This window comes from Apiospora aurea, assembly GCF_038362705.1.
Source record: "Apiospora aurea strain CBS 24483 chromosome Unknown utg000004l_segment0_segment0, whole genome shotgun sequence".
Taxonomy (NCBI): Eukaryota; Fungi; Ascomycota; class Sordariomycetes; order Amphisphaeriales; family Apiosporaceae; genus Apiospora; species Apiospora aurea.
In genome coordinates, this window is record NW_027117391.1 from 3,884,589 (window position 1) to 3,900,560 (window position 15,972).

At 53.2% G+C, this 15,972-nt stretch overlaps 6 protein-coding genes across 6 annotated transcripts; 1 reads left to right on the forward strand and 5 right to left on the reverse strand.

Moving 5' to 3' along the window:
* Positions 1 to 31: 31 nt before the first annotated feature.
* On the reverse strand, positions 32 to 3,054 carry PG986_005998 (HIRAN domain-containing protein; the record flags this gene model as incomplete). Its single annotated transcript, XM_066842220.1, has 5 exons — positions 32 to 258; positions 333 to 1,676; positions 1,835 to 1,845; positions 1,902 to 2,161; positions 2,215 to 3,054. 5 exons carry the CDS (start codon positions 3,052 to 3,054, stop codon positions 32 to 34), a joined length of 2,682 nt encoding a protein of 893 aa, XP_066702082.1.
* A 796-nt stretch (positions 3,055 to 3,850) lies between these two features.
* PG986_005999 (uncharacterized protein) lies at positions 3,851 to 4,411 on the forward strand (the record flags this gene model as incomplete). Its single annotated transcript, XM_066842221.1, has 1 exon — positions 3,851 to 4,411. The coding sequence occupies one exon, from the start codon at positions 3,851 to 3,853 to the stop codon at positions 4,409 to 4,411; it is 561 nt and encodes a 186-aa protein (XP_066702083.1).
* A 279-nt stretch (positions 4,412 to 4,690) lies between these two features.
* Positions 4,691 to 6,056, reverse strand: PG986_006000 (endoglucanase B; the record flags this gene model as incomplete). Its single annotated transcript, XM_066842222.1, has 2 exons — positions 4,691 to 5,802; positions 5,864 to 6,056. 2 exons carry the CDS (start codon positions 6,054 to 6,056, stop codon positions 4,691 to 4,693), a joined length of 1,305 nt encoding a protein of 434 aa, XP_066702084.1.
* Positions 6,057 to 7,508: 1,452 nt separating this feature from the next.
* On the reverse strand, positions 7,509 to 7,996 carry PG986_006001 (10 kDa heat shock protein; the record flags this gene model as incomplete). The annotated part of the gene is made up of 3 exons (XM_066842223.1): positions 7,509 to 7,533; positions 7,599 to 7,885; positions 7,994 to 7,996. 3 exons carry the CDS (start codon positions 7,994 to 7,996, stop codon positions 7,509 to 7,511), a joined length of 315 nt encoding a protein of 104 aa, XP_066702085.1.
* A 1,081-nt stretch (positions 7,997 to 9,077) lies between these two features.
* Positions 9,078 to 11,966, reverse strand: PG986_006002 (uncharacterized protein; the record flags this gene model as incomplete). Its single annotated transcript, XM_066842224.1, has 4 exons — positions 9,078 to 9,787; positions 9,848 to 11,198; positions 11,437 to 11,714; positions 11,918 to 11,966. The coding sequence occupies 4 exons, from the start codon at positions 11,964 to 11,966 to the stop codon at positions 9,078 to 9,080; spliced, it is 2,388 nt and encodes a 795-aa protein (XP_066702086.1).
* Positions 11,967 to 14,724: 2,758 nt separating this feature from the next.
* PG986_006003 (mitochondrial 54S ribosomal protein uL11m) lies at positions 14,725 to 15,288 on the reverse strand (the record flags this gene model as incomplete). The annotated part of the gene is made up of 2 exons (XM_066842225.1): positions 14,725 to 15,060; positions 15,151 to 15,288. The coding sequence occupies 2 exons, from the start codon at positions 15,286 to 15,288 to the stop codon at positions 14,725 to 14,727; spliced, it is 474 nt and encodes a 157-aa protein (XP_066702087.1).
* Between the last annotated feature and the right edge of the window lie 684 nt (positions 15,289 to 15,972).

A 15,972-nucleotide genomic window follows, 5' to 3' on the forward strand; every position in this document is an offset into this window, starting at 1 on the left:
CATACACGCCTCACTCCCATCGGTCGATGTTTCAAGAAAGCAGTTTGGAAATGTCCGCCATACGAGTCTCCTTTGTTTTGCCCTTCTTCGACTTCTCCTGGAATGCTTCGCTGACAAGACGCCGCTTCTCAGTCTGGATGTTCAGGACGCGCTCTTCGATGGTTCCCTCGACGACTAGACGCCAAATGGTCGTCTCGCGAGTTTGGCCTAGACGGTGGACTCGATCCACGGCTTGATCCTCGATAGCCGGAGCCCACCCTATAGTAGGCGATATTAGTAACCAGCCAATTCTCGGGCGACACCGCAGGGGGAAGGGGGGGTATAATGCTTACAGCTATCCGCCAAAATCACTGTGTCGGCAGCGACTAGGTTCAAGCCGACGCTGCAAACCTGTAAGCTCGCCAGTAGGATGCGAGTGTCCGGGTCGCTGTTCAAAGACTCGATGGATGCATCTCGTGCTTTCTTGGGCATGCTGCCATCGATTCGGGTGTACGGGATGTTCGAGTCCTTCAGACGTTGTTGAACGATATTTAGATACGACGTCCATTGCGAAAAGACCACCACCTTAGACCTCTCCTTCTTCAGAGTGGCTTGCAAGATATTCACCAAGGCCTCGGTTTTCGAGCTCTTTGATGCCTCTTCAGGATCGACACCGGCCTCTTCTCGATGCTCAGGTGCTGGCTCAACGAGAGACTCCTCCTTGAGGTCAGCCCGGCACATAGGACACTTTCCTTGCATCTGGATTGCTTTGGTGATGCATGCTCTGCCGAAAACATGCTTGCACGCTGTAATGACTGGTTCATGCAAGCCAATTTCCTCGTAACAAATGGCACACTCTTCCTGGCTCTCGATTATGAATTGAAGTGCCTGCTGAAGAATGGCAACATTCTTTGGGTCCAGTGCAACGACTTTCTGGTCTTCAAAAAAAGCCAATAGATTCTGCACACGTTCCTTGCAGAGCACCCAATGGTTGCAAATCTGTCGTAGTCGAAGCAGTCGTTCGAGAATGCTGGAATACCGGCCCTGTTGGTTTTTTGTAGCGCTCGCTTGGTACTTTTCCAACTCGCCACGAGCTTCAGCAAGCACTGCGTCGTATTTTGGTTGTTCAGTCTTGCTGAACGTAATGCGGTGGACACATTCCGCTTTCGGGGGCAGCTTGAGATCGACAAACTTCATATCCTTCCTTCTCCGAAGACATATATCTTTCATCAGGTGAGCGAGGATCTTGACAGCTTTGCTTCTGTCAGGGTGGCTGTCATGCAGCTGCCGAATTGGTCGTGAAATCACCTGGCCGAATAACGCCTCATCCTCGAGTCCTCCCTTGAGCTTGAGAAACTGGAGTAGCGACAGGAAGTCTTTGACACCGTTGATGATTGGAGTGCCTGTCAACAACCATCGGGATGTCGCCTGCAGCCTGTGTGCCGCATGAGCTGTCTGTGATGACGGGTTTCGAATATTGTGGCCTTCATCCAGCACGACTCGACGCCAGTTTACCGAGTATAAACGGGCTGCACCATTTTGCACTTTGCTCTCCGAGAGCAGCTTGCCATATGTTGTAATGACAATATCTGAATTCTTCAGGTCCGCACTCGATACCTGTTTAGATGAGTGGTATGGCAAGACACGGGGCTGGTGTGTTTCTTTGACGTGGAACTTGACCTGTTGCTCCCAATTGCCTATACGTGACACAAGCGATTAGCATCGTCTACTGAAAGGAGCCCAAGGGTAGTTATGAAACAGCCAAGAATGGCCAATCATGCATGCGCGAGGTACTTGTGTACTAATCACCACTGAGATAGGCCGAAAGGGGGGCAGGGTCCGAAGAGTGACCTACCGAGAACCGTCCTTGGCAAAGTAGGTCAGCAACGAGAAGGGGGCGTAACTTTGGAGAGAACACTTACACAGGTGCAACTATTAGAGTCGGTCCGTCCTGAAGCCCTTGGGACAAGATCAAGCTGATGATTTGCAAGGTTTTCCCAAGACCCATATCGTCGGCCAGTATCCCCCCTTTGAGAAGCTGCGGTGGGGAATTTGTCACGAAAGACGTAGCCAAGTTCTGGAAGGAGTTGTTGTTCGAGCAGCGCTTCCAGAGCTGCACAACATCTGTGGACTTCACAGCAGGAACCTGTGGGTTCTCCTTCGCGATCATCCAGGCAAGACCCTGCACCACTGTTTAGTATGTCTCAACACAATGAAGAATATGAGTTTCCATACTTGAAGTTGATAAGGCAGGAGAGTCGATTTCAGGGGTTCTGGCTGCTCTGCCATTGGCATATTCTCCAGCGCTTCTTCGCCTGTTGCCAGTACATTGCTTAGTTGATCCGTTCTTTGCACTTCGAAGGTTTCACTAGTAGAGACGAGACTCTGCAGTGTTGCACCCTGCTCCTCCCGTTGAATGGCTTCTTGGCCGAGGCCAGCACTGGAGGTACCGCTCTTCAAGCCAGTCGACTTCCGAACAGCCTCGGCCTCCTTCCTGGTGGCCTTTAACTGGGTAGCCTTGAGAAGTTTGTCGGCCTTCAGGCTCTCCTCGAGCTTGGTGCGGCCTACGGGGTCGCTGGTACCATAAAAGTAAATTCTGACAGGACAGTCGAAATAGCCTTTCTCTCCGATGAGGACTGCTTCCAGAACAAGAGCTCCCCTATCGACATAAGGGGCGAGTTTCGCGACCACCGTTCTCGGGAGGTGGCCGATTTGGTTTCCCATCACGTTATCGACACGGATGGCGTTGCTGTCATACTGGTTGTGAGCTTCGCGCCGGAGCACAACCAGCTCATGCGGAGTGGCAACTCCATTGTAGTATCTGACGCCGACAATCTTGTTCTCCAAGGAGCCATAGAGTTCCAGCGACGACTGGGGGTCGTCTTGGGTCAGGTCAATGGGGTCTTCTTCTTCTGCGTAGACCGACTGTGTCGCGGGTGGCGGCTGGGATGGTCCACCGGCGGGAAGCGAGCTTCTCGGGCCGTTATTCTGGCTTGTGCTCAGACGGGGATTCTTGGCCTGCGGTGGCTGGGACGACCCGGCATCGTGAGGCCGGCTGCGCTTGCTTCGAACCATGCTGTCTTACAGGAGGCGCGCTACGCGTAGTGGGCCCTATTTAGCCGCGTATGAAAGCGTACCAATTGCGGCGCAGAGAGTGGCCTAGTAGACTCCAATATGCACAGAACCAATGGGGAAGGCCAGAATGAAACGAGTGCAGACATACATGTACCCTGCATGCACGATTATGAAGGTTGGGATTTACCCTCGATCAATGATTTGAGACTGAGACACTAACGCGTACCGGCCTGGGCACTGGATAAACAAGGCGCGCGATCAGGTGACAGGCGCGATTGTACGTGCTGAGCAACCGGCAATTCAGACCGCCTACCATCTTAGGACATAGGACAGTCAGTGGTGGGTGTAATTGTCTCAAGTACTCTTCTAACCTACTTCCTTCGGGCCTCCAAGTTTTTGACTCCGTCTTAGTCTCATGCATGTGGCTGTCCAAGTAATACCCATGCAGTGGTAGGCAGCAAGCGTGCCACGCGTTACTCAACATCGGCGAGATGTAAGACATGCCACAGCCGGTTGCAAGAGTACATATTCACATCTCATCCGACGAGGTCTACATATATAGTCTATACAAACAAGATCCTACGACACGACTTACATCACCCATTCCCCTGGTGTCTAATTCGACACATATTTACACCCCAGAAGTGAAACAACGATGCCCGTAGCCGAACTAGCACATCTTCCCTTATTATCTTCAAACTCAGGGGAGTACCCCAGGGTCCGACTCCCGCTCTCCTGGAGACGGCGCGCGAGGTTTTGAGTATCCAAGAAGATTGGTGCACCGAGAACCTCCCCCATGACTCGAAGAAGCCGCCCCACGGCGTCGGCCTGTTCATCCGGGTTGATGGCCCCCCCGTCGCTCCTCCTGACGGCCCACTGGGACAGCACGGCGCGGCACGGCGAGTGGATCCAGAGTCAGGCGAATCGGGACGTGCTCCAGATGCTCGCGCCCTACCTGGACATGCCGCGCGTGTCGCTCTTCCACGTGGACGGCGTGGAGGCCTTTACGGGCCCCGACGCGAAAGCCGAGGGGGAGAAGGCGGTCCTGGGCTCCGAGTACGTCAGCGTGTCACTATTTAAAGTGGCGGCTGACAAGAACGCCGGCTTCGAACGGGCCTGGGCCGAGGTTGGTCACATCCTACAGGCGTTCGTGAGCCCCTTTGTACACAGAGGCGGCTGGAGGATTGAGAAGCAGAGGGGGAGCGACGACAAGGACGAGTTCGTGCTTGTAGGGGGGTGGGATGACCTAGCGAAACACGCCGAGTTCGTGGAGAGCGAGGGTTACGCGGAATACTACGAGACTATCAAGGCGGCGATGCTGGAGTGTGATACCAAATTTTACCGGAGGGTACTCTGAATCTTGTTAAGCAGGCCTCAGCCGCAGAGTAATATATATGCAGGGTTTCTTTCGTAATTTCCTGCTAGGCAGTGACAGCATGTGTCTCATTCACAATTCCACTAAAATGTTACTTGTAACGATCACCGACAGAAGTGAAGAATAAATCCTAGGTACAGAATAAAAAGCGTAGAGCCATCTCTGGTCCTTCCCGACCAGCGGCTGGCTCTCTCAAGCGCTTCATCGTCATACAGCCATTCCTCCCTGATACCGCGCGGCCTTGAATGTCATATCAAGAGATCAAGCATTCCATCGGCGTGCGTGCAGGCCTGCGTGAGTTCTGCGTACCTTCTGCGACTTACAGCCACGTTTCCCCTGTACTGGCACATCAATGGCGGTCTCCGCCGACGCGGCGCCAGCACTCGGAGTCTTTGTGCGTATAGCATCGCCGGCGCCGGCGCCCGCAACGACGGCCTTCTTCTGGTCGCTGCTTGCGCCATTCGATACGTTGCCCGCGGTGGGGATCTTCGTCTTCGGCTCGGGCTCCGCGCTCTCCAGCTTCTTGCCCTTGTTGGGCGGGCCCTGGAAGTTGCCACCGGAGCAGGCCTCCTCGATGCCCTGGCACTTTGTCTCCCAGACCTTGCAGTTTCTGCTACCCGACGGCGGCGCCGTCTTGTAGCATGTATCAGCCTGCTTGTAGCAAGCCTCCGAAGCTTTCCAGCAGCTGTCTTCGGTCTTGTAGTCAGGCACCTCTGCACCGCACCAGTTGGCGCTCTTCAGGAGGCAGGTGGCCGGCACAGTTTGCGCACCCGTGATCCAAGAGTGGTCGTCTGAGGATACCCTGACAACCGGCGCATCTGTCGACTGTGTGTTCCAGACTTTGGGTCCGGGAATAGGGTAGGGGAACTTGGGTTGGTAGATGTTGAAAGAGACACTGGGTTCGCCAGCCTTGACGTGACCTGGGATCGATACGCTGTAGTCGGCCTGGACATCCAACTTGCCCGAGCTGCTGCCCTTGATCGCAACCTGCGCACAGCCCACATAGAACTGCGGATCTCCCTTGTCTGCTTCGTGGAGGGCAAGTAGTTCTGGTCGGACGAGATAGTCGCCAGTGGGGACGTTGGTGGGAATCTGGACGGAGAGCAACCCATCGTTATCAATTAGCTTCTCGGTGCACCATTTCCCTGTTGCACTGTCGTAGCCTTCGTCCCAAATCTTGACCCAGCCAGAACCAGCGGCAGTTGAGGTCGCCATGTCGCCGACCTGCCTGATATATACCGCACAGGGTCCTTTGTGCGAGATGTCGATGGAGCCAGGCTGTTCCAGATTCGCAAACTCTCGCCATTCAAAGGTGAGAGTGCTTCCAGCGCCGGCTGGGCAGGTATAAGCGACGGCCTTTCCTCCGTCAACACCTACCAAGTAGTATTAGTCACCAGGCTCGAAGATTGATAACCATATGGATGTCGAACGTACCGCAAGCCATATTGTCGTTACCTAGGCCAGCAATGGGGTCTGTGGGATGTGCTCCATTCGTACTCATCCGGACGCATGTTCCATCTCCCTGAGACTGGCCATCTACATACAGTGTAGTAAAGATGGTGTGCCCGTTCGCGGTGGCTGCAAGGGTGCCAAGGAACCCGAAGAGAAGAGAGGGTGAGAATCGCATTTCGAATGAGTTATAGAACGAACCTCTTGTGTCAAGATGTGGAGGTGGAGGCTTGGTAAATTCCGAGAGTCCACTCAGACATCGGAGGGCGAATTGGAATCGATGGTGGTAGGCCAAAGACAGAAAAGCTAGACTGGGCAACAATGGATCAACCAAAGGAATGTGCGTTGCAGTAAGTTTTCTGACGAATCTCGAGAGGAATGACTGGTCCCAAAGATTGAAGGACTGGAAGAGCAGAGATCAACTCAGGGCGGAGTGCAGTGAGTAGCACGATGGTAGTGAAGCTCAAGCTGCAGCATTGTGGGAAGCGGACAGATGCTGTGGGATCTTATATATCACAACTGCCCGCCCAACAGCGAGGGGCAAATAATACAATGTCAGGCCTCAGGGGGCCGACCATGACAAGACCTGGCCTCCCCTTGCTGCAGAAGGAGTCGTCATTTTGTTATTCCTCTCACTCAATCAATGCCAGACAAAAATGAATATGTAGTGCAGGATTACACGACGCCCCAGAGGGATGGAAAAGCAGCACACAGCCTGATTGCCTTGGAGATGCGGAGCAGGCATGCTGCCGAATGTTCACTGTGTGGACATGGGGTAGTAAGCCACCAGAGGCCCCCTGACGTCGAAGGAACAAACAGGCGCCTTCCAATATCGTCGAGGTTTCACCACGCCTTAGCCGCAGCCCCTAATTGGCACCCGACTTTACCGATGCCGTTGCTTTGTCTCTTGGGCCTGCCTTGGCCCAACGGCACACGGCTGGCTGTCTCTTGAGAACCTTAGCACGGCGCGTGTAACAGCGACCAGTTGCAGGATCCTGAATAAAGCATCAAATCACAGCATCAGATCAATCGTCGGCCCCAACTTGGCGAATTCACTATCCGGAACTTGGTGTTTCGAAACCACATAATGACCAATCGGATTCCTCCTACCTCGTGCTCTTCCCGAGACATCATCACTTCTCAAGCTCTGGGATTCGCTCCAAGCTCTTCAAGCCTATATGGGCTGAACGGCTAGCTGCCTTGCTGGCGGTCAGGCCCCCTGCCCTCCCGTCTAGTCAGGGGGTTCGTCTGGTCTACATACCTACCAGATGGCCGGAGGAAATCGTCACTTAGCTCCCGTTACACGAGATGCCGCCTCGAGACTCAAAGCAGCTACGGGCCATGTGGTTCGATCTCAAGATTGAAGTTGGTCATTGTGTTTCAATTAGTATATATTTGGAGGGGAGGGTTGAGTAGTTTTATTTCTCTCTTGGCACAGGTGCTGAGCACAACCGCTCAGGCCTGACAACTGGTGATGAAGCTGCGCACCAAAATCCCCCGCTCTATTTAGACAACGATTCCAAGTTCTTGTTACAAAATTGTAATACATGGGGTGTGATGGTACAGTCGGATGGTCTTTTTTTTCTCTTCTTCTTCTTCTTCTCGTAATGTCGTGCCGGGTATCCTTTCTTTATTCGTTGATCTTGGCCAGGATTCTGCAAAGATTGTGAGCAAGCCGAAGGGGTTTGCCTAGGCAATAGCCACCAGGAGAAAAACTTACTCGCTGTCGCGGAAGAGGTGGAATTCATCCTCACCGACCTTGACCGGAGAGCCGCCGTACTGAGGGATCAGGACCCGGTCGCCGTTGGAAACACCCATGGGCACACGCTTGCCATCCTTGTCCAGGGCACCGGGGCCAACGGCCAGCACCTTGGCCTCGTTAAGGTCCTTCACGCTCGATTCGGGGAGGAAAATGCCACTGGCAGTCTTGGCCTCAGCCTTGACTCGCTGGACCAGAACACGGTCCAGGAGAGGGACGAGAGACTTGACGGATCGGATCGCGGTGGCCTAGAAAATATTTGTGTCAGTCTAAGCGAGTCCCAAGGGAATGGTGAATATAAATTAAAAGAAAACTGGACCTGGGCCATTGTGGAGGACTGTGAGCAGCACACGTACCATTTTGACGTTATTGTGTAGAGCGAAGACCTTGGGAGAAAAGAGTTGCGCTTGAGAACAGAGGGCGTTGGTTGTGGTGGGAGGTGAAAAGGTATGAAGCTATCGCGAGGGAAGAATTTCCTGGAAGCTCAAGGAGCCCGCCCGAACTTTTCTGCCGCCCACCCTTCCACCCTTCTACCCGATGGCCCAAGCTTCAGTTCCGACAGGCCCGGTCCCGTCCCCAAACTCCCCAGCTTACATAATCCTGGCCCGTTCCAGACTCCAGACTTATTCCAATACTTTAATGAGCCCAGCCAATCCCTTGATCAATGCACGCACGGTACGGAGCAGCACACATGGGGATCTGGATTCCCAATATCTAGATCGATCCATCATGGATGAGAGCCCACCTTGTCTTCTGGCAGTTACCATCTTCGAAGGGCGCGAGGTGAGGCCCAAACCTCCAAGACAGGTTGCCAAGTTCATTCAAGGTGACGGTTTGGGTTTGGACACGCACTTGGGTGAAACTCCGTACCTAACTCTACATCTCTTATTGCGGACTGAGTGCCAGCAGGTCCATGGGTAGGTATGATCTGCATACTCAGATTCATAGCTGGAAAAGAGGTCGTCTACTCTATAAATCGTGTTGTGGCGTTATAACTATTGCTTCTCAACCTCTATGCCGCTGTGCCCCGCTTCGTTGGTCAAAACATGCCCCCCCAACGCCATTCTCGTGTAAACAAACCCATGCTCTTTATATTGTATTACAAGATAATAGTCCAATCCACTTCCCCGCGTCTTCCGACGTATCTAAACAACCGCTCGATCGAGAGAGGTAAAGAAAGCTTCCTCGGACGATTGACCCAGACTCGCTTGTCGGGTTTCTTGCCTTCGCACATCACTTGCGCCTTGATTCCCGCTTGAGGCGCTGCCGTCTCCCAAACGAGGCCTTGGCTCACTTCATTCTTGACTTGGCACTCTGGTCCTCTCCGCTACGGAGGCCCGACGGGATCTTCAGCTTGCCTTTGAGCGTCCCTGCCAACCTTTTGCGTAGAGGCCTGGGGTACTGCTTTTCATGCACATCACCCTTCTCCCCTTCCAGGTCCTACTTACTTTGTTGCGCAGGGGGCTCGAGTATATGTGTATGATCATCTGCACTGATGATGTGCCCGGGGCCCATTTGCCGGCAGATGACGGTGTCGGACACCCAGGGCTCTTCCAAGATCTCTGTCATCGTCGCCCTATCCTTTGGCTTAATTGTGAGCATACGACCAATGATATGTCTGCTTTCCCTCGGCAAGAGTCTCAGTAAACGCCAAGGACCTCGGATGACCTCTTTAGCTGGTTGGCTAGTCGTAGCAGCAGGTTTTCCGGACGCTTGTGCTGTCACTGTGGTGGACGAAGAGCCCTCGGTCTTCTCAGTTGAGTTTGGCTTATTCTCCTTGTCGTTCATGTCGGTCTTGTCGGTCTTGTCGTGCTTCTCATCCTTTTCGTTTTTCTCGCCCTTTTCACCCTTCTCACCCTTCTCACTCTTTTCGTTCTTCTCGGTGAATATATCCCTGGGTGGGGTATTGTCAAGATCCCCTGTTGAGCGAGAAGGCGGCAACACTAGCTTCTTTGGATCATGCCCAGGGCTTGGTTCGGCTGCAAAAAGCTTATAGCTGTTATCTGTCATACGAGGCACTTTCCAAGGGAATCTGCGCAATGACATGCAGCAGTAGATAATGGCCAACGACCAGATATCGACTGCCTGTGGATCGTATTTGCGTTCGTCGTAGACCTCAGGGGCAAGATATGGATCGGATCCCACAACACCTAGATTCTGGATTAGTTGGGGGATCGGTATCGACGTCGTAAACAGAGCTTCTGACTTACCAGACGCTGACACAATCCCACTCTCGAACGGATACTTGAACACATGCGCGCTACCGAAATCGATAATCTTCATGATGCCACGCTCGCTTACCACGACATTGTCGAGCTTCAGATCACGGTGAGCCAAGCCCATGCTGTGCAGATAGGTGACACCACTGAGGATTTGCAGGAAGCAGCAAGAGACCTCGGCTTTGGACATCTTCCCCGTCATGACAATGGCGAAAAGATCATACGGGGCATACTCCATCACCTCATACCATTTCCCCTTTTCTTGTACTATGTCGAGGGTCTCGATGATATTTCCGTGGTGCAAAGCTGACCCAACACAGAACTCAGCCGTTAGTTTCTTGACGTAATCCTTCTCTGTCTCGTATGTGTGGCGAGGTCGGAACTCCTTAACGGCGAATACTGTGTTATCCTCGTTCCTCTTCATAAGCTTGACCGACCCACCTGCTCCAGACCCCAAGACGCGTCCAATCTTCCCATATTTGGAAGTTAAACCATGGTCGTCGGCAAAGGGGACCTGGTAAACTGACGAGCGTGAAGATGCAGCGTTTGACAGTCTGGAAGCGCCTGGGGAGGATGACTTCTTCACTTGGTCCTTTTTCTGACCAACTTTGAAGAATCTTCGCAGATCAGTCATGGAAGAATGGCGGCTGTGCGTAGTAGATTCAGTGCCAGTCTTTTGCAGATCATGATTGCTCTTGTTCAAGACACCTAGAAAGCCCGAATGCCTCTTTTCCCCCTTGTCCAGCTTATTGAGACTGGTCGTGGAGGATCCTGGAGAGCCCCGCCCTTTGTGCCGATTGAACACGAATCGCTGCTCAATATTGGCGGCGCTCCGCGTCTGGGGCGCCCGCTTGCTGGCTGCGTATGGATCGTTGGCGTCCCCAGCAGGCGTGAAAGGGCGTGTGTAAAACTGAGAGGCAGCGCTCAGTCTGTTCGGGCTTGATTCCCTTGACGCCGGCAAAGAGTTGCCTCCATCAGGTCCCACTGAGAACATCCCCTTTCTATGTGATGTCGAGTTTCGGTCAGCACCGGATGCAGGCTGTCTCGATACATGATCCTCGGATTTAGGGCGATGTGGTAGGTGGATTCGTGGGGCACCCAGCCGTGGAGAGTTCGGAGCCGACTCCTGGCTGCTAGCCTGTGGCGTTATCGCTTGGTGAGACTCGATGACTCCATCCTGCTTCTGTCCACGGCCACTAGAGGATTCCGGGCCACTTGTACCAGCTGGCGTCAATGGAGGAGAGACAACATCAGGCCGGGAACCCATTCCTGGCGACTGATGGCCCATTGGGCTATTTGTCTGGTGAGGTGTATTGTTTAGCGAGTTCTCTTGTGATGGAACCTAGAAGGAGACGTTAGCCGATTTATACAAGTACATATCAGATCAGCATGCGAGATAGAGTTTCGGCTTCAGCGACGTCGTCGCCGAGGGAAACCATAACCAAGCGCACGCCAACATGTCATGTCCGTCATCGGGCTAAGACATGAGGCGGTAGCGACGGCAGCAAAAGAAACCAATGGACCAATAGCGGCAACTATACGAACTGCAAGCCGTGACATCACAACAGAACCGCACGTACCCTGGAAGGCGGAAGGGAGAAGGGCTCAAAAGAGTAGCCTTTCATGCGCTGTTCCTGGAGCTTTACACCGTGTAAGGAGCTAGACAGAGCTTTGATTTGCTCGGGCGTGGCTTCCGAAGTCTCCCTAGCGCTGTCGTTGCTGGGCTCAGCGCTCGATTGGAGATTGCCTGGCGCGATCTCTTCGACCTTGGAGGCAAAGCGCACTGCCGGTGCGGCGTCTTGGGGTTTCGCATGCTGTTCGGAAAGTTCGGGAAGTTGTTCGGGGCTGCCTGTACGGGCTGGAAGAAAGGAGTGTCAGCAGCAAAGAACAAAGCGTTGTGTGCCAAGAAACGGGGTACGACGTATCGCGTCGAAAGGGCAGGAAGGGACAATGTGTTCTCATAATAGCATGCACGGTGGGACAGTGAGTTTGGATGGTATTGTGCGCCCTTGCGTATGAGGCTCGGGACTGTATACGTCAGGGAGATCGAGGTGCAAGTACCTGGCGGGTGTTGTTGGGCCTGGGGGCCATCGATTTCTTCCTGGGTCATGGTTACTGTTGTGGCATCTGCGTGATGCTCGTACTTGGGGTGAAATGGAGACCACGGATGGCGATTGGGCTAATAACTGTCGTAGAGCTATGCTATGGTAGCGACTGGACGATGTTACGATATATATGAAATTGATGAGGGGAGGGAGAAAAGAAGACGATCATGATGCGCGAGACGTCAAGACCTCCTCCAGCTTTGATTGAGTCCCGCCCGCTTCGTACTTAGTAGTAGGAGAGAGACTAACCAGACACTGCTACGACCATTTTCCCAAGTCATGGTGGGGCAATCCCATGGAGGGAGGTCAACAAGTACTGTCGCAGTAGGTTAAGTAGGTGGCCCTCCAGCAGGCCCTCCACCTCCGCCTATCAACGCTACATTATCTGCAACTATTCCCGATTGCCTCCGTTCGGCCACTGGTACTTGCGGGTGTACACGGATCAGCAAGCAGTCGCATGTACAGATTGTTAAGGGGGGCATCTGATGTATGTATGCATGCAGACGGCATACCTTCTCGGGAAGAAAACCCTGCAGCGCAGGCAGGCCGTCAGGTTTCAATGGGCTGGCAGGTCAGATCGCTTTTCCACTCGGCGTGCGTACCAATGTGGGGGTCGTGGCCTTCTGTGCTGTGCTGTGCTGTGCTGACCAAAGTCACTAATCGCTGCTTGGGGGCTAGATCTCAGGCCAGCACGTCAAATCTCTCAACTGAACACCTTCCTTCGAAGGCAAAGCTTGTTATGACTCTGCACGACCACTTGCGCATTTTACTCAAGTACCTAACCTACCCTGCCCAGCATCGTCATCGTCATCCTCCTGCTCGTCCTCCTTCACTCATATCAATGTTTAATGTGTGAAAGCGATCGCGGAACAGGATAGATCTGATTGATCCACGGCAGTTTATTGGATGGTCAGGTTGTATCACATGCCATGCCAATTTGAGGCTCCAAATGCAAGACTTATCACCTACTACTTTCTTTTGCTTGGGTGTGATACATGTACAAGTCGGTCGTTTGCGGCGTCCCTGGATGTACCTCGGGAAGGCCCTCCCCTCAAAAAATCGTGACCAACCGGGAGCCCTGCCAAGTGCCAACCAAACTGTTTGTCTCAACTCGGGCTGGTCCCTCTTGCATGCTCTTTCCTCTTCCTCCCTTAAGCTGCACGGCTATCCGAGGCCCGGAGGCCAAGCATGATGAGGCGCACCTACGAAAGCGTGCGTCTGTCGCGGCTCATCAAGACGACAATAAATGAGGGTCTGCGGCATTTACTCGGTCCAAGGCCCACGAGGCCAGGTCCCCCCCCCATCCGCCAATTAACTCCATCCTTCTCCAACTCGTGAGACGCAAGCTGCTTTTCTTAATCACTTGGTCCAGGAACGTGAAAATCCATGAGGAATGCAATAACCACGAAACCTATGCGGGAGTGTTCCGACAGCTGCTAAAATAGGCACACACGGCCAGGGCACCCTGACCCGCCACGTGGATTATGCTGTTCCTGTCATACCCCATACCGACATCGTATACTGCTGCTCATGCTCACTTATAGATTCAAGCGTGAGGCAGGCGCATGCGTATCCAGTCTGGTCACGTACCACTCAACCCAGATCCACAACGGGGAGTTGTCGCAAGTCCACATCCTGGCCCCGGATCAACAACCGGTGCGATGTGCGATCTTCGATTGGGGTAAGTTGACTTGGCTGGATGGGCTGATGCAACTCTTACAGTCATCTTCCCATCATGGGGATGTGAGGTTGAACCATTGGAAACTCGCCGATGAAAACCCGGCCAACCGGTTGGTCTTGCTCATGGCGAAAACATACAGAGGCAATCGCCTCTGACGCGTCATGGGATGTCCTGAATCGTTGATACTAGTGATTATGCCGCCTTTGAGCCACAACGGCTTTGAAAAGAGAGCACAGGATATTATACGGAGCAGAGCGCTTGCGTTGCCGTTTATACTTACGTAGCTCTAACAGCAACTGGAAAAATTACGATCATCAATCCACATTACTTCCCTCGGGATCATTCAAGATCATACATGGTTGTAAATATCGGACTACGTGTAACGACTCTTCGACGTTCGATTCCACCCTTATTTGAAATGGACCTTTTCAAAAGGTAAGTGTGTACCAACTAGTCTTCGGTAAATCTTGTCGTCGCTTTCCAGTAGCTTTGAAGTTGTACTCCTAGAAATGAGAGAAATGCCACAACTGCTTGTCGCAATAGTGCGGATATGCAGATGCCTCAACATGAGCATCTCAATCTCAGGGTGTATCATTCCCTGCTCAGGATACGCAAGCTCTCGCAACAAAGTAACGATGCCGAGCCATTTTAGCTACAAGTGTTCAGATACATAATAGTTTCGAGTCTTCCATACGCCCATTTTCCTATCGAACCAATCACCAGTGGGGGTCATAGGTATATGTGTATAGGAGTATATTCAACGGCTGCGCCCATTGGCTGAGGCCATCCAACAAGGCAGTATTCTTGAGGCGTAAAGTCGTTGGTACAGCCGTGAAGTTGAGTTTTCAAATGGCGTTGCGTAATTGAGGGCAGTTTTAGATGATGTTCTCGCAGGTAATATCGTGACCGTACACCCATATGACTTTGTCTGGCCTAAGTATGGGCGTGATTTGACCTGGTCGCAGATATACTCGTCCATACCCTCCGTCACATATTGATACATAAATTTTACAGATGAGCCAGCAATGCATCTCGCATCTTCCCGCTCAACTTTTCTTCTTCTTCCATACTACGTCCTTCGCCTAGGCCACTACCTCGAGACCTATGGATTTGGCCTGGTATATTATGGACTTGCAAAGCCCCTCCAGCGAGAGACCGGATAGCCGCAACTCGGTTTGCTTGATTTTAGCAATTTCGTAGACGTGCTTCAGAGTGAGTGTGCCGACCACCTCATGGCCGGGCCGGCTGGCGCCTTTCCTCTTGCCCTTCTTGCCCACCGGCAGGTCGGCGGCATTGCGCAGAAGCCAGGAGGTTTGTGGGGTTCGGATGTCAAAGGCGAAAGATCTGTCTGCGCGGACGGTCACGCGAGTCGGCATCGGGGTGCCTGGTACGATGTGGGCTGTTCTGGCGTTGAACTCCTAAGTAGCGAGGCTTTAGCACGACGACTCCGAGAACCAGCCGGGCTGCTGCACACCGCCGACAAACAGATCTGGTGCTCTTTGGCATACCTTGCAGAAGTCCATCGACTTGATACCTTTGCTACCCAGCGCCGGACCAACAGGAGGACTAGGGCTCGCCTGGCCGGCTCCGACGATGAGCTTGACAATCTGGTCCGCACCAGCTGCGGCACCGCGCGCCTTGGACATTGCGACCGGGTAGCTGTGGAATGTAGGAGCAGGCTGTGGGAGAGAGGTCCAATTTAAAAGAAGGAAGAAAGGGCGGCAGTTCAATGTCGGGAAGGGAATAAAGCCAATATGACCCAGATTGTGACGAATCGCCAGACATCACTCAATTGATTGAACCCGTTCCACCCACCGGGCTGGCGATCCTAAAATTTGGCGTTAGTGGCAGCTGCTGGTCGATGTCGGCGATTACTTGTCCGAGCTGCCGGTACTTGCTCGAGTTTTTGGCCCCAGTAAAACATCAATCAGTGAGAGCACCTGAGCCAGCACCTGACGCCCGGCCCAGCGCCAGGCCTACCTAGTTCCAGCCCGCCAACGCCAAGTATCTGCAAGTACCGGATATGTCAACCTGTATCAGGCCCCCTGTCACTGTCACTCGGTCAGTGCAACTAGGCACGGAGGGCGCAAGGCCAGTAGCAAGGTTGTTCATACCCAAGATTCCAAGCTGAGTTAAGGCTATGCATGGGAAGCCGGTACCAGGAATAGTGCCTCCAGGCCTGTAGGCGCCCGCTGTTATCGATAGGCATCTGAACCCCCCGCCTGCCCGTGACTTTCAAGTGACCTATACTGTACTACAGTCAGCTTTCGTCCGTCGGCGCTTCTCTGCACCCCACTAATAGCTATGCCTTGGCGCCATCACTCGGTGCT